We start from the raw sequence: 26,023 nt of genomic DNA, 5'->3' as shown, positions 1-26,023 counted from the left end.
TTATATTTTTCCAAAAGAGACTAAGCTGAAAAGAAAATGAATGAATGAATATATTGTTCCAAACTACTAAAATGTCCATAAAAGTTACTTTTAAAGTGCAGAGTTAAATTTTCAGGATCAGAAGTCGACAAATGTCCCATAATGCAATTCATAACCATAAAAAAAACAGAAAAAACTGAATTATTACATTTTTAAAGTGTAGCCCTTAAAATGTGTTCTTAAAAGTGCAGCAAAACATACCCGGAGCAATGTTTTTCAGAAATCTAGACAAATAATTCCTATTAGTATTAATTCCATTTTTTTCCAATTAGTATAGCTTGCATAATTATGTTCCTGTTATGGATGAGATTAACATGTTTTACTATTTGTCTGAATAAATGAAACGTCAAGTGCTTAAGTCAAAAGTGAATTTAGTCATTACAGCATTTCTTATTAAAAAAATGCCATGTCGTTCAAACAGTAGAGCATCTTGGTAGTCAATAAAAAATATAAAATACTTGACTCCTGTCAGTCTCCTGTCATTCTGCAATAAATTAATACTGCCATTGGGATGTCATCATAAACTGATCTCTGCTAAATGTCATTTGCTAAAGCTAATTATCTTAATGAATCAATTGGGAAATGAAAATTTCAATCACTAACAGTACTTTCATTTTAACAGAGATCGTCACAAGCTCTTCTTGGAAATATTTGTTCATTTTGTTCTACCACCATCAAGATCGAATATTGTAATTCATATTTCAGAAGAGCTGTAGAGTAATTTTACACTTGGCTGCAGCCAAACGTTGCATAGCTTGTTTTCTCTCAGAACATTTGCACATGACTCCTTGCATTATAATATTCGTCTCTTTGTATTGCTGTCAGTATAAAACCTGATAAAGCCTTCTGGATAGTTTCATTAGGGAAACATCCTGCATTTTGGATTTTTAGACCACTGCCTTGGCAAAATAAATATTGTTTAGTGTTTAACATAAACTCTACTGTTCGTGCTTTTGATGCAATCTAAGCAGATTTTAGTGCTCAACATGTGCTTCTTTAAAATGAGACATTGCCAAATACTGGCCTGGCATGCATAGCTATTTTTGTGGATCTACTGTATGTGAACAGACTTTGACTATGTTGTTGTTGTTGTTTGCATGTTGAAAAGAAGAATTTTTTCCCAAAATAAATGAATATAGTTTAAAGATTTTGTTTATTTTAAGGGCAATTTGTTGGACATTTGGTTGAACTGTCTAAAGTATATCTTATAGAGTGTTAAAAAAGTAGTACAACCTTAGTAACTTCATGAATTATAAGTGAAATTTGTTCATTGCAAAAGATAGTCTTGAGAATGTAGCAGTGAAATTTAAAAAAACAACAACAACTGTTTGTTCTGAGTAATTTGCCAATGCATTGAAAGGCGTGTATTCAAAATAATAGCAGCAGAGAGAATTCAGCCAATGCTCACAAGGATACGTACTGTAACTATTTTTTGTATTGTTAGAAAAGTGGCTAATTTGTAAGAATTTATACAATTTAATTCGGATGAAAGCATATGATTCTAAACCTACCCCTCAATAGGGGGCGAGCAAATCATACTAATATGTATGAATGTCAGTTATTCATTCATTTTCTTTTCAGCTTAGTCCCTTTATTAATCTGGGGTCGTCACAGCAGAATGATCCACCAACTTATCCAGCATATGTTTTACGCAGCGGATGCCCTTCCAGCTGCAACCCATCACTGGGAAACATCCATGCACACTCATTTACACACATACACTATGGACAATTTAGCTTACCCAGTTTACACAGCGCATGTCTTTGGACTTGTGGGGGTAACCCACCCTGAGGAAGCCCATGCGAACTCGGAGAGAACATGCAAACTCCACACAGAAACACCAACTAACCCAGCCGGGGCTTGAACCAGCGACCTTCTTGCTGCGAGGCGATTGTCCTACCCACTGTGCCACCATGCTGCCTAAGTAAGCAACATTCAGGCAAAAAGGATCAAGATAATGTAATGGCCAACTAAATTCCCTGATCTTAACCCTATTAAAAAACTTCTGAGGTGACATTAAAAACCAAACATTTTGTGGGATGTAGTATGTTCTACCTGGGTTAAAATGCCTGTTTCTGGGTGCCAGAAGTTGAGTCATCAAAATAATGCAACTAAATATTAGTTCAGTAATTTGGACGTAAGTGTAAAACATGTCTTTAGGTTATAAGTAATTTGCAATGTAGAATAATTTTTCATTTAAATGTACAAAGAAATATAGTCATGAATTAATATTATATATATGCAAATATATTCACACTGTACATGAGTTCATCTAAACAGCAAGATGCACCATTTTCACCCATTTCCCATGATTTGTGCTTTAGCTCTCGGCGCTGGAACTTCTGTTCTTCTCTTTGTTGTCTTTTCTAGCACCAAACTCCCACTCATTATATCTCAGTGATGGAGAATGAGATTAGCTGCATGCTCGGTATGTTAATGATTATCTCTATTATTTATATTTAAGGAATAAAACATCAAAGCGTTGGCATGTTAGAGAAACTGGGGTATGTTTTATCTGAGCATACACAATTTATTAATATCTCGAGATATCGCTCCAGAATGCACGGTTATTACTAGAATCCTCTTGCTTTTGCAGGTGAGCATGAGGCGGGATGAAAAAAAGCAGTAGTTGCACTTTTATTAGAAGCATAACAAGTACTAGTGATCCTCCTACACAGAGCTCTTAGATGACGGAGGATAATGCTGTTTTCTCCTCTGAGCTAACAGTACCATTGACCCACACTGCTCTGCTGTGGCCCTCTGGATAAAACGCATTCCTGTTTGTCCAAACCGTGGAGATGAGTTTTATAAAGATGTTATGCACGTGGGCTGACCTGGAAATAAAAACTTTTTTATTTGTTTGTCGTCTGTGCATTAGATTTGAACCCATAACCTGAAGTATTAAAGGAACATTCCACTTTATCTGGCCAGAGCACTTTTAGCTTAGCTTAGCATAAATTATTGAATCGGATTAGACCATTAGTGTCTTTCTCTTAAAAAAAAAGTGCTTTGATGATTTTCTCTTTCAAAGTTTGATTCTTCTGTAGTTACATCATGTACTAAGACTGATGAAATGAAAACTTGCTATTTTCTACGCTGATATGGCTAGGAACTATCCTCTTATTTCAGCATAATAATCATCACAACTTTGTTGTCGTACCATGGTTGCAGCAGGCACAATGATATTACGCAGATTCCAATTATAATTGTGCCGTTATTGTATAAATGCCCAGAGTTACTGTTTTTTGTGAGAACCTTTATGGTTCTCTGAATAATTATTGGCATATTAAGGTCATTAGAAGATAAAGCACGATTAATCTCAGTTGTTTTGTCTAATAATTGGTTGAAATTATTTGTTTTAAATGTTACATTTATGCATTACAACATTTTTTTTATTTACAGGCTTTTGACAGAAGTTTGTTTTATTATACTGTCTGTCATATTCATAAGCAGAAAGTTTTTTTGTTGTGTTTTTATTTGTTTTTTGCGGCAAAATCATAAAAATAATACATCCTGGAAGAATAAAACATCTTCTATAATGATATACAGGAAGGGTGAAATCTAACTAGGAAATATTTAAAGGCTATAGAACTGTCATGCTTGACCATAAAAGGGAGTATTAGAAATATGGACTTTATCAACAATTTATTCAAGCTCAGTTACTGTTAATTCACACTGTAGATGGATGGATGGATGGATGGATGGATGGATGGATGGATGGATGGATGGATGGATGATAGAATGGATGGATAGATGGATGGGTGGAATAAGAGATAGAATGATGGAACAGATAGATGGATGGATGGATGGATGGATAGATGGATGGATGGTAGGGGAGACACGGATGGATGGATGGATGGATGGATAGATGAAAGAACGAATGGATGGATGGATAGAACAATAGATAGAATAATAGAACAGATAAATGGATGGATGGATGGATGGATGGTAGGGCAAACACTAGGATGAATGGATGGATGGATGAATGAATGGATGGTAGGGGAAACACTAAGATGGCTGGATGGATGGATGGTAGGGGAAACACTAGGATGGATGGATGGATGGATGATAGAATGGATGGACTGGATGGATGGAACAATAGATAGAATGATAGAATGGATTGAAGGATGTAGGGATGGTAGGGGATGGATGGATGGATGATAGAACGAATGGGATGGATGGAACAATAGATAGAATAACAGAACGGATAGATGGATGGATGGATGGATGGATGGATGGATGGATGGATGGATGGATGGAGATACTAATATTAGCTAATATTAGGGATACATAGTTTAACCAAAAAAGAAAATAACCACTCCATTTACTCAAGTGGTTCTAAACTTGTATGACTTTCTCTCTCCTTTTGAACACAAAAGAAGATATTCTGAAGAATGTTGTGAAAAGAAATCAGCATTGACATCCATAGAAGAAAAAAAAAATACTATGGAAATGAATGGCTATTTTTTACAAAACATTTTTCAGTATATCGTCCTTTGTGTTCAACAAAAGAAAGGTAGCAAAAGTAAAGGGAGAGTAAATGATGACAGAATTGTGAATTTTGAGCAAACTATCCCTTTAAAAGTCATATGGTATTGATATATTGTGCATTCCCACATTAAATGTACACTATTTAAGTTTAACATCATTCATAATTGTTTTGAAATGTTTCTGTCTTTTTTATCTCTGTTGTATTGATGTATTGCGGTTATTCTTTAAACTGTGGCTTTACTGAAGATATTCCTCTTTCTCTGTTTTGCAGGGCTTTATACACATATGAAGATGACAGTAATGATTTGATCCTGTCTGCATCAGGAGGTAAGAAACATCTCAACGTGCTTCCTATCTAAAAAAAGACAATCTAATAATAACCAACCCGAATGTAGTCAAGCACAAGCAATAACCCAGTCGGCTGTGACTGATAACATTCATTTGCTATGTTGATGTACCGTGATAATGCTAGTGAATTCCACCATGCGATTGTATCCTGACGAAGGACAAATGCATTACATGTTATATTAACACAGTTGGTTTGTGCATAGACAATTAGTAGTTATTTGCATAATTTCTATGATATTCATAAAAATCAATGGACTGTACTGATACCGTAGCATGTATACTGCTCCACTACACATTTGTTTTGGGCTTCATGAAGTGGATTTGGCTTGCACACTACATTACAGAATACTGTGCATGCACAATAATTGATCAGTGTTAATTGAATCACTGTAATAATGTCGTTTTTCTCAGAAATTCTACCTAATTGTACTGTAAAATTGTGTACGTTTACTTTTACTTAAGTACATTTTTGGTTCTGTAGCAGTACTTTTACTTCGTTACTTTTACTTAGTTTTCCTTCTACCTGCCTTCACTACTTCAGGGGTTTTCAAACTGTGGGGCACGCCCCACCAGGGGGACGCCAGCACCTATTAAGGGGGGAGCGAGACATTTAGGCGTGCACTCGAGTAAATTATGATGATGATTTTTATGCGTTCACGAGAGGTAATAATATGATCAACTTTAGTTCCACAGCTAACTATCAGGCACCTGTAGAGTTAATGTGTTCCAGTTAAATATATACACATGAAATGGACCGGGTGCTTTTTAAAACAAATGACAGTGAATGAATGAGTCAAACAGGTGAGCCGTCTGACAAAAAAGTGCCCTTCTGAATCAAATCAGCAGGATGCCCATCTGGATCTTTCACTTACTTTGAAGACACTAATGACTACGCTTACATGGACATCAGTAATAGTTATTTGCCTTAACCTGAAAAAGACAATAATAAAATTACATGAAGTGCTTTTGGAATGTTGCATCACCAGGCTATTCACGTCTGCAGAGTCTCATGTAAATTTGGATGTTTCATCTTCAATTTCTCGACTTTAACTGCAGTTCGGCTGTCTAACTTTTACTCATGAACATTTCATTCATGCCCCTGTGACAAACTGGGGTATTTGATGGGAATATGAAGGACTGGTGGAAGAGTGTTGCTTTTATTGATACCGCACGTCAAATGGAAAGAAAAAAAACTTCCGCATTTGTGATGTTTGTCTGTGTGTATGCGGTCCTTTACTGACAGCCGCGTGTGTGGATCTTATCACAAAATGTGGCGAAAAGTCGGTAATATGACGGTAATAGTTTGATTGCAGTGTTTACTTCAATAATGCCCCTAATATATGCACACTCCACATCTTAATTCCATTACTTTTTAGTTCAGTTATGACTTTAGCCAGATTAGGGTAATCAAAAAAAATTGCTGTTTACATGGTGACTCTTAATCAGAGTATTGTCTTAATCGTATTAAAATCGTATTAAAGTATTGTTGCCCATGTAATACTCAATGTTTGACTGGATCAATCACACCATCAGGGCTCTGTGAACTTGGCTTTGCGAAGCAGCATTTTCTGTATGTATGCACATCAAAAGCAAGTATGCTATGGCTCATGCTCATATTGACAGTGGAAGATGATATACGGTTAGGCGTGTCAGGAATTCGACCACAGATTAGCATGTTGTCCTCACAGAAACAGGCTCAGCCATCACACTGAATCAGGTAAGCTGAGTATTTATCTTCCAATGTAATAAATTCTACGCACTTTAAACGCAGCAAGTAATATGTGAATGACGTTTGCGCATACATTATAATTTTGGCTCGAGGGAGGGGTGCCTGGGGGGGCGTGAGTGAAATTGGACAAACTTGGGGGGGGCGTGTGTCCTAAAAGTTTGAAAACCCCTGCACTACTTAAATTGTCTTGTCTACGGTAATTGGCTAAGTAGAATATTTAGTCCTGTGATTCCTTTCCAATCAGATCACACATAGACGAATTACACCACTCAGACGCTGACACTTTTTAAATGCAGCAAACATGTACAGTGCTGAAGCATTAAAACTGTCCAAGAAGACACAAAATCATTACACGCAATGAACAAGTGAAGTTTATTTATAAGCTAATTTTGAGAGGATCACATGCTTATGATTGCTTGCGGCTGGTCCCACATAATCCAATTTATGATTCACCAATCAGACAATTCCTAAGTCACTATAAATACCCTAAGTTCCATATAACAGCCATCTTTGTTTTAAATAATCCCACCTTCCACCCCTACTCCTCCTCCTTTCCTAGATGGGTGGCACGGTGGACCAGTTTGCACTGTTGCCTCACAGCAAGAATGCCACTGGTCTAGTCCTTACCAAGCCAACCAACATTTTTGTGCGGAGTTTACACGTTCTCCCCGTGCACACGTGAGTTTCCGCCGGGTTCCCCGGTTTCCTCCCACCATCCAAAAACATACAACTTAGGTTAATTGACTAACCCAAATCGGAACCATAGACCTGCACCTAGTAAGTAGTTATCTCTTAAGAGCAAACACTATCTGTTCATTAGCTACTACAGCAGGGGAGTTCTTGAGATTTACCTGAGCTCAAACTCCCCTCTCGCCTTGCAAACGGGAGGGAGCCCCAGGCTCGAGGATCTTATGAGCTCAGGGCTCTCTCACGGGACAGCATGCAAAACAAGCTTTATAATCAATTATCAGCTAAGTGTGAACCCTTGAAGAGATGGATGATATAAAGGATTGGACGTCATGATTTTGCCAGGTACGATGCGATCCATGTTGATCCTGGAACATCATTTTTGTTCAAAAATGTAATCAGTACCTATTCCCTACCCCTAAACCCCAACCATAACTGTAAATTATTCCCAAGATTAGAGGCAAACAATAGTTGGACAACAATCATGTAGAAGTGCATAAACCAAACCGTAAGCCTAAACTTAACATAGACAGTAAATGTATCACTCAATTGTGATTGGCTGATTGGAATGTTGTTCCAGGATCAACATAGATGTTAATCCAGGAACATGTCCTACTTGGTGAAATCAGGTTGGCAATGAAGAATGTCTACTGTATGATGACTTAATAACCTGTATGTTGTCTTAATAGACACTAAACAGCCTTAAACAAAAGCTAAATGCACTACAGAATGTTACGTTTTCAAACACATGCACACATTTGCATGTACTCTATCAGTGCTACACAAGCTTGGTTTATGGTGCCAACTGCTGGACACTCGTCAAGTGCAAGTGAATGGTCCGGCGCAGCCTTCACACAGTCGCATAGCCCTCACCGTGCCTGACGCCGACGCTGACATGCACCTCTGAAAAAATGTTACTACACGTCGCAACAATCCGTAGCGCAAGCTCCGTGATTGGTCGGCTTGGTAGCGGTGACCAGTTTGTGTGATGCTGAGAGCCGCGAGCCAGATGGAGCGAGTGTTTATAAGTGTCGAGTCCTGTGAAAGAGCTCCAGCTGGAAACTTTTGTTTTGTGTTTACCTTATTATTAAAGTCGCTGCACATCAGCTAGTTCTCACCTCTAAATGAGTACGTTTTAGCTACTTGTACATTACGATTCAGAAAAAACAAAACACCCACGAAGAAACTCGAACATAAAAACCCACTGCCAGCTACATTTTAAAAGTGTTATTGCAGAGCAACACAAACACCACGCAGAAGTATAAATGCACAGCTACACACAAGGCAGGGACCGTGGGTCACGCCGATCACTCGACGAAGAAGTATAAACTAGCCTTTAGTCAAAGTGGATAACCTAAGCATTAAACTAATCATCACATCTAGATATTTGCCCCATAGGTTACACAGATTTCACTCTGCATGTAAACACCTTTCACAGCGTATTCACAGGGTAATACTCGCCACTCTTGAGTACTTTTAAATAGAGGCCTACTTTTAACTCATACTTTAAGTCCTAGATCTCAAACTGGATTCCTGGAGGGCCGCAGCTCTGCACAGTTTTGCTCCAACCCTGATCAAACACAGCTGCTCCAACTAATCAAGGAGTTCAAGACTACAAGAGACTATTACGAAGGTTTTCAGAGAGAGCTGAGAGCTGCCGCCCTCCAGGAATTGAGTTTGAAACCATTGCTTTAAGTATTTACGATGGATTATATTATTTTACTTGCACTACGTTTTTTTTGGCAAGTAATAAGACTTTTATTTGAGCATTAGTTTTCAGTGACAGAATATAATGTAAGTGCAATCATGACCTAATGGTTAGAGGGTTGGACTTGTAACCCAAAAATTACAGGTTTGATTCAAAGTAACTGCATGAGTCGTAGGTGGAGGGAGTGAATGAGCAGAGCGCTTTCTTCCACCCCCAATACCCATGACTGAGGTGCCCTTGAGCAAGGCACCTACTGTATCCACTAATAGCTTCCTGTGTGCACTGCAAAATGGATGCCCATGTGTGTGTGTGTGTGTGTGTGTGTGTGTGTGTGTGCACTTGGGTGAAATGCATAGCACATATTTGGAGTATTGATTACTACTGTATACTTCGATGTCACATCACTTACTTTCAGTTTTTCAATATCATACATGCAGAATTCTAGTAAATTCCTGCCAGTCAAAATGGTGATCCGCAAGATGTTTGTGATCAAGGTGGTCTATACTGTATGTTAATTTGTAGTTTAAAAAACATCAACAGAATAATGTGAAGTAGAGAATTTTTGAGGAGATGGGACTCATATTTTGAAATTTCTTTTGCACTGTGCTTTGCTTATTGGCTGTAGTTCATTTGTTAATCCTTTAAAAAGCAATATTAAGAGGCTAGTCTTTACCAAGTCAGCCAAAATTTCTGTGCGGAGTTTACACGTTCTCCCCGTGCTCACGTCGGTTTCCCCCAGGTTCCCTGGTTTCCTCACACCGTCCAAAAACATGCAACTTAAGTTAATTGACTAATCCCAATCGGCACTATAGACCTGCACCTAGTAAGTAGATATCTTTTAAGAGCAATCACTATCTATTTATTAGCTACTACAGCAGGGGAGTTCTTGAGATCTAGCTGAGCTCAAACTCCCCTCTCGCCTTGCAAACGGGTAGGAACCCCGGGCTCGAGGATCTTATGAGCTCTGGGCTCTTACCTGGGACAGCATGCCAACCAAGCTTTATAATCAATCATCAGCTAAGTGTGAACTCTTGAATAACCCCTCTTTCAGTAGCAACCTAGATTTCACAGGTGGTCAGCACAGCAGTACATGAGGGGTAGCGTGAATTAAGTAGGGTTAGAATTCGACACACAACATTAAAGCATGCATCTTCTTGTCTGTGTCTTTTATGAGTGATTGAGGCTGCTGGTTGTGTAATGTGTACAATATTTTCTTGGCAAACTTCAAGTCTCTTGAATATATAATATATATTAATATATAATGTCAGTATAGACCAATATCTCAAATGGATGTTTTCAGCAAGTTTTTTGAGTCTAATCCACAAAGAATTAAAGCAGTTCTGTAGGCAAGATGAGGTCCAACCTGGTACTAACATAATGCACCCAATAAAGTGGCTAGTAAGTGCATTTCTCAGGCATCAGCACTTATCCCATATAGAAATCTAATCTATGGAAATATATATGCAAATTACCTCAAATTATGTAATATATGCTATAAATGGAATGAAATATGTACATATGTGTTCAAATATATCACATATAATATTATATACTTAATGCCCATATATGAACACATATATACCCAGGGCTATGAATTATTTCGGGCTTGACTGTATATATAATTCCGTTGATATATAAAATATACATGTAAATGGCTATTTTTGGCAATATTTTGAAATATATGTTGCATATATGACATGTTTTTATATGTGAAATCCAAATATGACCTTATATGTCTTATATGTAATTAGCATAATTGATAATTCATACTATTCGATGATCACTCACATAAACCAGGATCAGTTAACCTCAGAAAGGTGTTGTCGAAATGAAAGCCGTGTCTAAAATTGAGTAGTGCATACCAGGCATAACTGTCGCTCAGCAGTTCAAATCTCAGTGTGCCTCAAACTATTATAATGCATCAAACCGTATGGCTTCTGTTTTCCCTCAGAGCCGGAGGAGGAAAACCTGTCATTTCTCACTGATGACAATCATTTAGTCTGTGACTGATGGAAGGTTATTATTAAGGGCCGTGCTGATTAGCACAGAGGGCACCATTCAGAAGTTTGATTTGTTGTGGGAATTGTTTGCAAGAGATTTGCCACAATGTTTATTTGCAGTACACAATTGGTGTTTTTGTTCCTGCAGCATTTGTATGCGAAGCTATCATTTAGTCTTTTAGCTTGCTTTAAAAATACATGTGAATATACGGAATTATATTTGTCACAATAAAAATGAGCATAGCTTAATATAAACAAATGTAACTTAAAAAAACAACATAGAAATACACTATTAAAAAAATTAAGTTCCAATACACTTTATTTTTTATCCAATGGTTTTCATAAGATTTGTGAATGTGATTCAAACAATTTTGCTTATTCTTTGCTAATTTCATTTGATATTTTTGCACAAACCTCTCATTGGGGTTTAACTTTGATTCGGCTTGTGTGATTTTGATTAACAACACTTTATTTTTGCAACACAGTCTTATTGGAAATACTTTGATCTACATTTTTTGTGAAACTGCAAATATGCACGTCAACGTTTGTTTGACTGCTGTTTCTGTGTAAAATGAACAATACGGGGCAGTATGATGCAAACAACTTTTGTTGCTTTTCACACTAATTATATTTACAGTTGCATATTATCAACAAATAACAGACTGTTTTCATGCAGTTCTTTGCGTAAAACAAAAAAAAAATACCCATAAATTTTCTGGTGTGGTCAGAGCACTCAAATTCGAGTCCGGTGAAGCAAAAGAGATAAAATCAATGTAAAATCAAGGTAAATCTACATGGTTGCATTTACACTTTGTTTTTGAAAGCATTATTTATCGGGTTTAGGTCAGTGGTTTGCTGGTCTATGTGATCTGTATGAAAAATCTGGCCTTCTTGTGAATGTGTACAAGAAAGACGTGTACTTGAAACATACAGCAAAACGTACTATAAGTAATGTATTTCAGATTCATGAAAATGTACATATGGTCCTGTAGTGGATTTGTCATTGAAAAGTGCAACAATATGTTCCTTTGTAATGTTGTATTTTTTAATTTTTTTGGAAGTTAGAATCAGTGATATTAAACTATATTTTAAATTCCTTTCAAATACAAATTCATCATAGGAATTAGTGTTGGGCGATATACGAAATTTTCAGATGGCCATATCGTCCCCCTGTGAGGTCACAAATACTATCGCATAGGGGAGATGTAGTGTTATGTTTATTTATTTGCTCATTTTTTTAATCACTTCTAAACATATTTAATTTAGTTCAACTGATTTTTACTTATTTAATATTCTTCATTTGCATTCCATTTTATGTTGGAAAATTATGAAATCAATGCATATCACTGCGCTCTCCCAGCTAAATCGCCTCTGAGACCTAAATTATTTACTGTAAAAAATGGCCATGATTTAACAGTAAAAAACTGTAAAAATTCTACGGTAAAAATCCGTAACCTGGTTAATAGTATATTTCCTTAAAGAACCACTATTATACATGAAATAGGGTCATTTTTTTAGCTGTAAGGGTCTCCAACAACAGTCTAATATGCATGCAAGTTAAAAAAAAACACTTTCATAGTCTCATAATATGCACTTATTTTTACCTAATTATCCCAGTGACTCCCATATGAATCGTTAAGCGAACCCAAACCCCTCTTAGCGCCAAGCTAATCTGCGCTGATTGGACCGATGACAGCCTGTTGCGATTGGTCGACACTGACAGCGTACAGCGCAAGACAGAGTGAAATGCCCCGCACAGCTTATCAACAATATAGAAGTAGTCAGAGAGCAGAGTCTATGTGTGAGCATACCTGCCAACACTCCTGTTTTTCCTGGAAATCTCCCGTATTTCAGACCTATCTCCAGCCACCCACCCATTTTGTTATTTATCCCTTAATTTTAACCTCTTTTTCTTTGCTACTGTGCTAGTGGGCGGGACCGCAGGTTTTATTTTTCCCGGCCTTGTGCATGCAACAACTGGGCGGGGCTTAAGTTTCGTATCCACGTCATGCCGAAATGGCTAAAGACTCGTTATCAAGACGATTCATTTGAAGTACTAGGAGTCGACTCTTTTATAAATGAATCAATAGTTTTAAACACTGTCCACGTTCAGATTTAAGCCTTAGCTGGATATTTCACTTTCACTTAGAGCTGTATTACACACTACATGGAAGGTCATTCTCAGAAACCCATAATAGGGGCTCTTTAATACAGTATATAAAAGTAAATTGACTTTCCCAGAATTCCCTGCATGACACATCCCTTTTTATGCATTTTGTTGACATTACTATGGATCTTTTTAGTTGTTTCTCCATCCGTTATGTACATTAGAGATTTATGTTACATCTAATGTTGATAAACAATGTTTATTTCATGGCTTTAATTTTATGCGTGATACGCTCTTCTGCTTGTGGGAAAAGTTGTTTGTGATGAGCATTGGTGTATTATGTAACTTTCTCATCACCACCTGCATATGGCTGTGCTAACGCGTCTGTCTGTGTAACAAAAGATGTGTAGACATATACAGTACAGACATATTACATCTAAAATTTATGAAATACGGTAGTTTAATGTAAAAATGAGGAATTAGTTTTACGGTTTGTACCATATTTTTAACGGTAAAGTACTGGCAACCACAGCTGCCGTTTTTTTACCGTAAATTTTACGGATTTATTTTTTGCAGTCGATGCAACTGTGCCATGCAAGACAAGATTTGATGGGGACTTCAGGTCCATGTGGTTATTAGCGGGGCTGCCGCAAAATGGATATATATAAATATTAGTGCTGTCAAAATTTTGCTCCTTAACGCGTGTGATTAATTTGAAATATTTAACGCCTTTAAAAAAAACGCAATTAACACAGTTGCAGTTTTTTTATTTACTGTCGTGTCCAACGTGTGTACAACGTGCAAAGAAATATGGAAAAAACCAAGGAAGGATTTTTGTTGGAAGCACTGTGTGATGAATCTGAAGGGAGTCACATCATAGATCATTACCATAAAGTTGACTTGATTTCAACTCTCCTCAACGCTCACACTGGCAAGACGCGCCGCGCTGCTCCTCGCCACCTGTCGCCGCTGGCTCCTATTGAAAATCAATGACTTCCAGCTACTTTGCCGCTCTCGCCGCTTTCGGTGTGAACGTACTCTTAGTTTCAGTATTGTGAGTCTTTATGAAGTCTGTAAGTTAGTGCGCACCAATACAGTGACAAAATTTGCAATTCAGAAAATATAAAAATAATATATACATGTACAGCTTGCAGTTTGTCACTTCCGTCTAAATGGAATTTTTTCACGTCACCTTATACTTCAAATTATGACCAATTGAATGCTCTCTAGTATCTGACATGCCCTGCCCCCTTCATTTGATGTGCTTAAGCTCAAGCACCCTCACTGGCAGAGAGGTGATAAAACAAAATGCTACAAAGGGGAGGAGCTACTCTATGTCCCACCCTCTCTTCATGTTTTAATTGAGGTTACGTCAAACACTGAATAAAAATGCATATTATAAAGCACTTTACAGGACCTTTAATAAGGGGGTTTGGCTGCACAATCAGCTGCATTATAAATGGCATTACATGGTGCCTTTGAAACTCCTGAATGTTTCCAATTTTGTGCCTTGTTCCTCAGATGTTTCGCCAGTGGTTTGTGGGTATGAAAGTCTGAGTTGTACAAAAATAGCTTTAGTCAATCTGATTTCAATCAGTGCAATCTCAAATTATGCTCTTAAATGACTGGGACTTCTGTTTGGTTTAGATCAGTTCAGAGTCAAATTTGATATCATAGACATGGAATCAGATTTTTCATGTGGCCAGTGGTGGGCTTATACAGTGTGTCTGCTGCTTTGGGTAATTTCCTATTTCCGGAGCAGGAAAGAACTTCCACCAGACCGTGTGTGTCTTTGTGCGTGTACTTTTTTATGTGGTTTACAAGGACACACAATTCTATGACATGGGTAGGACCTAGTTGCACTTTATAAAGAGGGTTTACGAGGACATGCCATTGTGTGTGTTGGATTTAGGGGTAGGGTAAGGCCATATAACTTTTCGCCTATGGAGATTCCTTGTTAATCTCACGCACACCATATATGTCCATGTGTGTGTTGTTATGTCTGTTCAGAGATTTGTTTCTGCCTATTGGCACATTTATGAGAAGCAGTAACTACCCGATCAGTCTTAGGTGACCAGCACACATTATTTGCAACAGATTTAGTTAGGATCAAAATAGGGATTATTATGAAATACTTAATTTTTCATTTATAAATATCAATTCATACATTTCATATAGTTTTTCTAAAAAAAAACCATACTAATTACCATCATATACATAGTTTATTTATATATATATATATATATATATATATATATATATATATATATATATATATATATATATATATATATACCAAATGGCAATGCTAAAGCTATTACATATAATTAAGGACTATGGGTGAAACCAGAGCACCTGGAAAAACTTACGTGAACATGGGGAGAACATGCAAACTCCGTACAGAAATGCCAACTGACCCAGCCAGGACTCGAACCAGCGACTTTCTGTGATGTGACAGTGCTAACCACTGAGCCACCCTCCTGCCAGTTATTGAATTAATTAGTAGTTAAAATCTTATTTCTTATATTTGAAATATCAAACTTAATTTTCTTTTAATGATGTTTGGGTTGTTTTATCTGAAAGCAAAACAAAAACTGATTTTATTTATTTATTTTACTTACATATTCACTTGCTTGCTTGATTTAAGGAGTTTGATTTTAGGTGTGGTTTAAATATTACTGTAATAAGTTATTTTGAAGAAAAACTTATTCATACAATCATACAAACGAGTGTTTCACAAATAAGTTCTTAAAAGTCATTTTCAAGACTACAAAGATGTATTTTATTTGCTTATATATTTGTCTGCTTGAATTATTTATTTATTTATTTATCAGAGGAAACAGCTATAGATAAAACTTGTTTTTATAAAGGCAGGAAATACTTTTCTGAATGTGCCAGACCCCCCACAGAAACACCCCACAATCCTGAATTGCTTTAGTTTAGTTTATTTGTTTACAGGGTCAATGCACATTAATAAACATTACTATAAAATGTGCCAGAATTAGCCAAGAATGGCTATTTGTCATCTGTAGACCCCTTACAGAATGCTAAAAAGTCACAACTAAAATAGAAGCACAGCATAATAACATAGAATAAACTATCATATATAAAATACAATAAAACAAAGCCAAAAAAACAAAAGCAGATTAATGGCAGCAGAAGAGGACAAAAAAGACAAAGACAAACAGTACAAATCAGTGTCAAGAATACTGCTGACAATGCTGACTTGGCAACGGTGGTGTAAAGTAACAAATTACAAATACTCAAACTAAGCAATTTTTTCTCAGGAATTGTACTTTACTAAGTAGTTTTAAAAATATGTACTTTTACTTTCCCTTTGGTACATTTTTAGTGCAGTATCTGTACTTTTACTCTTCTACTTTCTTTTAACCTGCAGTCACTACTTTATTTTTTCTTTTCTATGGGGGTTAGAAAAATCTGTCCTGCGAGTCCAATCAAATCACACATTGAAGGTAAATCGCATCAAAATGAACTACCTCAAGACATGGGTGATTTATAATGCCAGCAAACTGTTTGGAAAGTGTCTTTACACATATTGACCGAGAGTCTGTTTAGATGCATGTCACTGATGAGAAGATGACAGATGTTTACTGTATGATGACCAAAATGGCCTTAAACACCCAGCAGGCACAAGACATCAACATAACGCCAGATTGATGTTGTATCCCAACGTTGTGGGGATATAGCATTTTGGTTGGGAATGAAAATTGGGTTGATATCAGAACCCAATGTCCATGTCCGACAACGTCAATGTTCTTTCCCCTGATACAAATACATCTGGTTCATACCAGTAGTTGTGAAATAACCACTTCACCAAAGATCCAACATTCAGAAGATTCAACTAGATTAGAAAGCATGCTCTAATGTTGTGTAATCAGGCCAGAATAGTGATTTTTTTTTTTATTATTATTATAATTTTTTTATTTAAGTTTTAATTTTGTTCTTTTTCGTATTTTTATATTGTATTTATTTATTTTTTTTGTAATTATTTAATATGAGGGTTTTATTTATTTTCAAGAGTTCACACTTAGCTGATGATTGATTATAAGCAAGTTTGGCATGCTGTCCCGAGAGAGAGCCTTGAGCTCTAAAGGTCCTTGAGCACTGGGCTCCCTCCCATTTGCAGGGCAAGAGGGGAGCTTTGAGCTCAGGTAGATCTCGTCAACTCCCCCTTTTTTGATAAGAGCTGATGACAGAAAATGATTGCTCTGAAGAGATATGCTGCTGGATGAGAGTTTGACTGTAGTGCTAAATTTAGATCGATCAATTAACTTGCAGTGCATGTTTTTGGAATGTGGGAGGAAACCGGAGAACCCGGGGGAAACCCACGCGAGCATAGGAAGAACATGCTAACTTCTCTCAGAAACGACAGCTGGCCAGTTAAAGGACTAGAACCAGTGATGTTCTTGCTGTGAGGCAACAGTGGTAATCACTGGGCCACCATGCCACCCTAAGAAGGGAAAGGTGGAGGAGTAGGGGTGAAAGGGGTGATTCTTCAAATTGAAGATGACTGTAGTGAGAAACCCTGGCTCTTTATAGTGGGTTAGGACTGGCCTGATTGGTGGATAATACATAGTTAATGCAGAACCAGCCGTGTTCAAACATAATCACGTGATCCTCTCGAAATTAGTTTATAAATAAATTTCACTTATTTTTATATTGTATGTTTATTTTATTTCCTTTAAAATTTTTTATTATGAGTTTTTATTTATTTTCATTAATTTTTATATTGATTTTATTTTTTTAAGTTTATTTTATTTTTATATTGTATTTTTATTTGAATTGATTTTTTTCTATTTTTATTTGAATTTTTATTTTATTTTTTATTTTATTTTATTTTATTTTATTTTATAAACCAAAATAAATACCCACAATGAAAAACGACATGTTTTTCTTTTAAATTTACTACAGTTTTCAGCTCTTTTCAATTAGTTAAAAAACAACCCAATGAAGAAAGAAATGTTGTAAGCTGTAACCTATTGTGTGTGTGTGTTTTTGACAGATGGTGGTCTGGCAGAGATCGCAGTGACCTTTGATAACACCAGGATCATGTATGGTTTCTGCAGCCTGAAGGACGCCACATCAGCCCTGCCGCGCTACATCCTCATCAACTGGGTGAGAAAACACACACACATACACACACACACACACACACACACACACACGCACGCACGCACGCACGCACACACACACACACACACACACAACTGACTTTAATAAGCCTTTAGCAAAGACGTTTCAGCTCTAGAGGTGGACCGAGACAGACGAGTCAACATAAAACCACAGACTTGAATTAAATTAAACTAGACGTGCTTTCTTCTTCAGGAAATGTGTGTTTGTGATGGTGGTTGTGGGATGTAATTTATGTATTTATCCCACTCAATCTTCAATTAGTAGTTATGAAATTGGTACTGGTTAGACATCCAACATTAGATTAAAAGATAGTCTATGGTGATGATAGAGTTCAGTGTAAAAGTCAGTGGTTTGATATGTAATCCTAATCTTGAGCAGAAATGATGGCTGAATCACTCAATTATCTTACTTAAGCTGCGGTCACACTTGACTTGGACACTGAACTGAGCTAAACTGAACTTAACTTAAACACTACAAACTGAACTACACTGTTCCAATTTACTATGACCTTTTATGTGAAGCTGCTTTGACACAATCTACATTGTATAAGCGCTATACAAATAAAGGTGAATTGAACTTTTCTTCCCATAGACTTCCATTCATACGCACGCGAATGCGTCAGACCGGAAACGCGGGGTCATGCGTTAAGTTTCGCAGTTCGCTGCGGCGCAAAGTTCAAGCTTGGTGAACTCTGACCTGCGAAACCACATCACTTGACTTCATGAGACCAATTGAGGATCAAAACAGGACCTCTCTAGACAGAAATGAAAAAAAAAACTTGGAGCAATCGCTCGCTTTTTTAATGTCTAATTATCTTGTTTAATCCCGCCCCTTTTCGCAGTGCTGCACGACAGAATTTCGCACACACAAAGCCCAGTGTGACCGTAGCTTTAAGCTGCGGTCACACTGGGCTTTTGTCCCTATAGACTTCCATTGATGCGCACGCGAATACGTCAGACCGGGAACGCAAGGTCATTCATCACTTTTCACAGGTCGCTACAGTGCAAAGTTCAAGCTTGGTGGTGTTTTGACCCTTGATTGGTCTCACGCAGTCAAGTGATGCGATTTCACAGGTCAGAGTACACCAAGCTTGAATTTTGCACCGCAGCGACATGCGAAACTTGACGCATGACCTTGCGTTTCCGGTCTGACGCATTCACGTGCGTATGAATGGAAGTCTATGGGAGGAAAAGCCCAATGTGACCGCAGCTTTAGAGTTTGTGTGTGTGAAATTCTGTCGTGCGGCGCTGCAAAAAGGGGAGGGATTAAACAAGATGATTGGACATTTAAAAAAGCAAGCGATTGCTCCATTTTTAAATTTCTGTCCAGAGAGGTCCTGTTTTGATCCTCAATTGGTCCCACGCAGTCAAGTGATGCAATTTCACAGGTCAGAGCTCACCAAGCTTGAACTTTGCACCGCAGCAACCTGCGAAACGTGACGCATGACCTTGCGTTTCCGGTCTGATGCATTCGCGTGCCTATGAATGGAAGTCTCTGGGAGGAATAGCCCAGTGTGACTGCACCTTAATTTCGAGAGGAGCACGTGATATGATTGATCGCAGCTGGTCTCTCATCTGTAATCATTAGCAAGCCAATCAGATTAATCCAAACCCACTATAAATATCCCATCGAGCATTACGCCCTTATTTTTGTTTTTTGAAGAACCCCTTTTATCTCTATTATCTCCAAGCTCAGGGTTCTCTCCTGGGACAGCATGCCAAACCTGCTAATATTATCAAGCAATATCTAAGTGTGAACTCTTGAAATATGAGGAAAAGGCAGAAAGCCTCCATACTGTTATAACATGTTAGGCAGCATGGTGGTGCAGTGGGTAACACAATAGCCTCACAGCAAGAAGGTTGCTGGTTCAAGCCCTGGCTGGGTCAGTTGGCATTTCTGTGTGGAGTTTGCATGTTCTCCCTGTGTTAATGTGGGTTTTTTTCAGGTGCTTTGGTTTCCCCCACAAGTCCAAAGGCATGTGGTATAGGTGAAGTTAAATTGTCCAAAGTGTGCTGAAAGGGCATTTGCTGCTTAAAACATATGCTGGATAAGTTGGCGGTTCATTCCGCTGTGGCAACCCCAGATTAATAAAGGGACTAAGCTGAAAAAAAAAATGAATGAATGAATGAATGAACATAACCTTAAATAAGCCCCCAGGCATGATTTTTAGCTCATCGGTTGATTTGTTTAATATCATCCTTTTGGGGAAAATGGTCGCTTGTAATTAATGCAGTTGTTTTTCACACAATATCATATATATATATTTTTTTAGTAAAATTAAAACCGTGAGATAGAATATCAAAAGTAGCTATGTTTACAAACACAATCAAAAGTAAAAACAAAAACAAATTTAATTATGAAACATTTTTACCTTTAATTGATAAAAAAAAAATTAAAAACTCAAAACTGACTTTTTCTGTTTGTTCAAACTACACTTAAAAAAAAATCTACTTCAGGACATTTTTGAGTTGACTCAACTTTCAACCCAATTACTGTACTTGACTCGAGTAAACTCAAAACTGTCCTGAGGTTTGTTGCCTTAAAATTTTAAGTTGTCAACTTTTTTTACAGTGTACTTTAAAAGTCCACTTAAATATTTAAAAACAATTAAGTTATCGATTAGTTTTGGGACAACAGGAAGGAATTGTGTGGAACCCAGCATTTTTTACAGTGTATATTTAATTTCTTTATCCTTTTAGACGTTTACACAAATATTTAAAACCTTTATTTTTTTAAAAAAATTACCTTTGTTACAGCAATAAAAATTCAATAGGAATTCAATACAATTAAAAAAATCTTAAGTGATTGTATTGCTGGGGGATAAAATGTCCTCAAATAAATCATCAAGATGATTTATTTTGAAAGTATACATACAAAAAAGCGAAGTACCACACAACTCACATGAAAGACTCAAGATACCATCATTACACTTGTATATGCGCCTTTAATCACAAGCATGTTTTTGTGCTATTCAAAGCAGTTATTATGTATTCTGTGAGCTTTGTTGTTATGAATGGATTCTGATCAGAGCAGGAAATTCACCTCAGTATTACAGCTTTAAGGATGTGATTATGGGTTTCTGCTTTTCTGAAAGCTGTGGGTGTTTGTATCGAATGGAGACAATTAGACCCTGAACTCTGAAGTGTGTGTGTTTTTTTTCATACACTCTGCTCCTGTATTGTGCGAATAAAGCCGTGTTTGTGTGTTTAGGTTGGTGAAGATGTTCCCGATGCCCGGAAGTGCGCCTGTGCCAGTCATGTAGCCACCATAGCCGAGTTTTTCCAGGTGGGTCTTCCCAAGGTAAAAACGGACATCTTTTACTTCCCTTTTCAATTAGGTAAAAACTCATTGTAGACACATGAAGCCATTTCCACATTTTCTGTCCTCTGGGTGTTTGCTGTTCTTTTTTTCTGTACATTCGTCTTCTGTTACTTTCAGTGAAAAGTGAAGTGTGAAAAGAAGGGATTCATTCATTGTGTAAAATAGTGATTTGTACAATTCTAATCCTTATTGCATTATTTTTGCTGTATTTTTTTATAAATATTCATACATTTATCATTTGAATATTTTTTATTTGACTTTTAATTAGAGAATTAATAGTAAATAATAAACAAACAAAAAAAAATTAACACAAACAATTATATTGTTATTATTAGATTTATAATTCAGACCCAAAATGGTCTGAGCTGGGATTGAACCGGCAATTCTTTGCATGGGAGTCGGTTGCTCTAATAAGGAGGCTAAAGACCATAGCCTCTAGCGTCTGTCACTAGAGCACCTTTAGAGGTCAAAGGAGTGAGGTTTACCTGCATAGCACTTCGCTAACTGGCCTCCGTTACACTTACCTCGTAAACCTCCCATCCCGGATGAGCCCCCATGTGTAACCCACCTTTCATACTGCACCCAACCCGCTCTGAGCTAAGATCGAACCGGCGATTCTTTATTTGCGAGTCGGTTGCTCTATAGGAGGCTAAAGACTATAAGCTCTAGCGTCTGTGGCTAGAGCACCTTTAGAGGTCAGAGGAGTGAGGTTTACCTGCATAGCACTTCCCTAACTGGCCTCCATTACACTCACCCTCTATACCTCACTCCCATCCTGGACAAGCCCCCACATGTTACTCACCGGTCATACTGCACCCAACCTGCTTTGAGCTGGCATCGAACCGGCAATTCTTTGCATGGCAGTCGGTTGCTCTAATAAGGAGGCTAAAGACCAGCCTCGAGCGTCTGTCACCAGAGCACCTTTAGAGGTCATAGGAGTGAGGTTTACCTGAATAGCACTTCGCTAACTGGACTCCGTTATACTTACCCCCCTAAACCTCACTCCCATCCCAGATGAGCCCCCACATGTAACCCACCAGTCCCTGCTGCACCCAACCCACTCTGAGTTGGGATTGATCTGGCGATTCTTTATTTGGAAGTCGGTTGCTCTAACAGGGAGGCTAAAGACTATGGGCTCTAGCGTCTGTTACTAGAGCAACTTTAGAGGTCAGAGGAGTGAGGTTTACCTGCATAGCACTTCGCTAACTGGCCTCCATTACACTCACCCCCTAAACCTCACTCCCATCCTGGACGAGCCCCCACGTGTTACTCACTGGTCATACTTCACTCAATCCGATTTGAGCTGGCATCCAACTGGCAATTCTTTATTTGGGAGTTGGTTGCTCTAACAAGAAGGCTAAAGACCATGGCTAGTATCTGTCAGGTTTACCTGCATAGCACTTTGCTAGCTGGCCTCTGTTACATATATGCTTTGTAGTATGTAATTTAAAAATGTATTTACTAGATAAGTTGATAGATAGATAGATAGATAGATAGATAGATAGATAGATAGATAGATAGATAGATAGATAGATAGATAGATAGATAGATAGATAGATAGATAGATAGATAGATAGATAGTTTGATTGATTGATTGATTGATTGATTGATTGATTGATTGATTAATTTGATTGATTGATTGATTGATTGATTGGATGATTAATTTGATTGATTGATTGATTGATTGATTGATTGATTGATTGATTGATTGGTTGATTGATTGATTGATTGATTGATTGATTGATTGATTGATTGATTGATTGATTGATTGATTGATTGATTGATTGATTGATTGATTTATTTATTTATTTATTTATTTATTTATTTATTTATTTATTTATTTTATCCCAACAGTTGGGTTTGTCCATATTTTGACCCAACTTTGTGTTGCAACAATCCAACATTCTTTCCTTTTTTGTTGTTTTTACAGTGTAACAACATATGCATGCAAACTTTTTTATTCACTACAATATAACCCAGAAACATTTTCACAACATTTACCCATTAAAACCTAATTGTCATTTTTGTACGGCTTACTTCGAAATGAACACTTAAAACATTGACTCACCTTGCATGAATCCTCACCAGCATAGCGTTCATTTTCATGCTCTTCAATGCTTTATCTCCTCAGCTGTTTGGGCTTTGTTTCCCATCATGCAGTAATTTAGCGCTGTGCTCCAGCAGATAAGAGTGCTGTGGGTGGTGTTTTCCGCATGTGTGTGTGCGCATGTATGTACCTAACAGCTGGTAACGTGGAGCAGAAGATGTTTTGGGATGACTAACGCGCTCCTCTTCAGGGGCCATTGTGTTGGAGGTGTCTGTCGGTGTGAATGAGGGGCCGCTCGCCTTTTCAAAGCTCTCAATCTCCTCAACGCTGCTGCGTGGGTGAAAAAGAGAAACAGAAACTCCAGCGCCAAACATCGACGAGTCGACCAAGGCCGCAGCAGAGATTGTGCTTTTGGCTTGAAAGAGAGACGTGCATCAGGAGTGAATTGAGTTAAAGTGCCAGTCAACTCATCGGCTGCTCTTTTTGAGCCGATGAATTCATGCAGAAATACACATGAGATGTAGATGTTTGATGTACTTACACAAGCGTTGTTATCAGTAGAGCTCTGTATTCTCATACATACTAGCTTACAAACATTTTGATGGCTTGATTTATTTGGTAGGTAAAGTCTAAATTGCATTTATTTTGAAAGTTTGTGCACATTATTCATACTCATTCACTGTTTATTATTGGTCAGTCGTGACATTCCACAGGCTCATCCAGGTACTTCCAATCATCCTGATCATCAGAGAATACGTTCACATCCATATTAATGCTTGTCTCATGTTACTGTTTTTGACTATTTGGCGCCATCTTTTTACTAAATAATATGTAGGTTAGTCTATGCTCCATCAGCTCCGTTCCCTTCATTTTTGTTTCTCTTAGCTTTGCTTTTGATTCCTATAACATCCTGAGTCTTGTACCAGCCGAGTATACAATCTTTTAAACACAAGCATGTCAGTCTTGGTCACTAAACAGAGGAGATTAACCACTATTCTAAAAAGGCAGAGCTTTCTCAGATTGGAGTATTTTTTGTGTGGTCCCCATAGATCTGCTATCTAATAAATCAAAACAAAGCTATTTATTCATACCATTATCATTACTATAGAATTAAGCAGACTGATTTACTTAAACTGTTAGTAACTTAGTCATTTAAATAGAATAAAAGTTTAGAGATGAAGGCCTATCCACCTGAGATATGTCTTTTACAGACTAAGTATACTTGAATTAATGCCAATGTGTTAGTCGAAGCTCTAAGAACATCGTATAGCGTGCCACGCTGCTCCGTCTATCGTGTTTTAGTCCGTTACTAACCTGTACAGGGGGTTGTGGTGCTATGGACTTAACACAATCTACTAGATATAATAACACTAAATCTGTTTTAATAATTCAAAACATAACAATTTATTAGTCAGGTAAATGTGTATTATGCCGATTCATTCAGTCAATTCATAAATGATCAATACTGGAGATCAAATTCTTAAAGATAAATCTAACATCAAAAGATGCCAACACAATCTCACGACAATTTATAACTTTTTGATTTAGTGGCTAATTCGTACGAATTCGTACGAGCTAATTAGTACAATTTAGTACGATTTGCTCATCCGCCAATGAGGATTGGGTTTAGGGGTAGGGTTAGGTGCCACGCCTCCTTTTTAAAATCGTACAATCTCGTACGACTGAACTCGTACTAATTTGTACGAATTAGCCACTAAACTGTCAAAACATAAAATACTTACGTTTTCTCGTGAGATCAGGCTGAAGATGCACACCTGACTTCAAAATAAACATAGTGTGGAGCATGAGAGCTCTATACTATGGACTAATCTGGTTACAGAATCGCCCCGAACATTTAGAAACTTTCCCTTAAGTAGTCAAACCAAGGATCTCCTTTATGGTGGGGTGTGTGTGTGGGCATTTTAGATCTGAAGAGTTTCTGCCTATAGGACAGGGCTATTGGCGGCCCGCTGGCCGAACCCGGCCCCGTGGCAATTTGTTCTGGCCTCCCAAATAGTGTGACCAAGACATCAAAAATAAATTTAGTTCAGTCGAAAATCGGCCGCTATAGTTATGAAGTGACGTGCGTCTGTTCAATACAGCACGAGCTGCGCGGAGAGTGAATCATAAGCGAGTGGCGGGGGCAGCCGAAAACATTTGGATATGTTTGTAGAAAAGACCTTTTGTAATGTGCCCTGATATCGTCAGTAGGGATGCAACGATTAGCCGATTTCACTATTAACTGCACTTTAATTCTTGTTTTTGTATTTCCAGTTTGTTATATTTGACTTCCTGTATGTTTGTGTATCTAATGCTGTCTACATTTATCTGTTTGAACTATCTCTTTTTTTCGCATTCTTTGTAGTGTCTTGAGCTCTGGAAAGGCGCTATA

General features: G+C 37.5%; 1 protein-coding gene across 6 annotated transcripts in view; it reads left to right on the top strand.

Moving 5' to 3' along the window:
* Positions 1–26,023, top strand: part of dbn1 (drebrin 1) — a 158,309-nt gene that overhangs the window by 91,960 nt on the left and 40,326 nt on the right. For 4 of the 6 annotated variants that reach the window (XM_056446735.1, XM_056446738.1, XM_056446737.1 and 1 more), the window contains exons 2-4: positions 4,802–4,857; positions 18,133–18,245; positions 21,474–21,563. In XM_056446735.1, coding sequence (XP_056302710.1) covers positions 4,802–4,857; positions 18,133–18,245; positions 21,474–21,563 — 259 coding nt within the window. The remainder of the gene's footprint in view (positions 1–4,801; positions 4,858–18,132; positions 18,246–21,473; positions 21,564–26,023) is intronic. The other 2 variants (XM_056446739.1, XM_056446736.1) reach the window with 1 other exon arrangement.

The sequence above is a fragment of the Danio aesculapii genome, chromosome 21 (assembly GCF_903798145.1).
Source record: "Danio aesculapii chromosome 21, fDanAes4.1, whole genome shotgun sequence".
NCBI classification, from domain to species: domain Eukaryota; kingdom Metazoa; phylum Chordata; class Actinopteri; order Cypriniformes; family Danionidae; genus Danio; species Danio aesculapii.
This window is presented reverse-complemented; position numbering and strand designations above follow the sequence as displayed.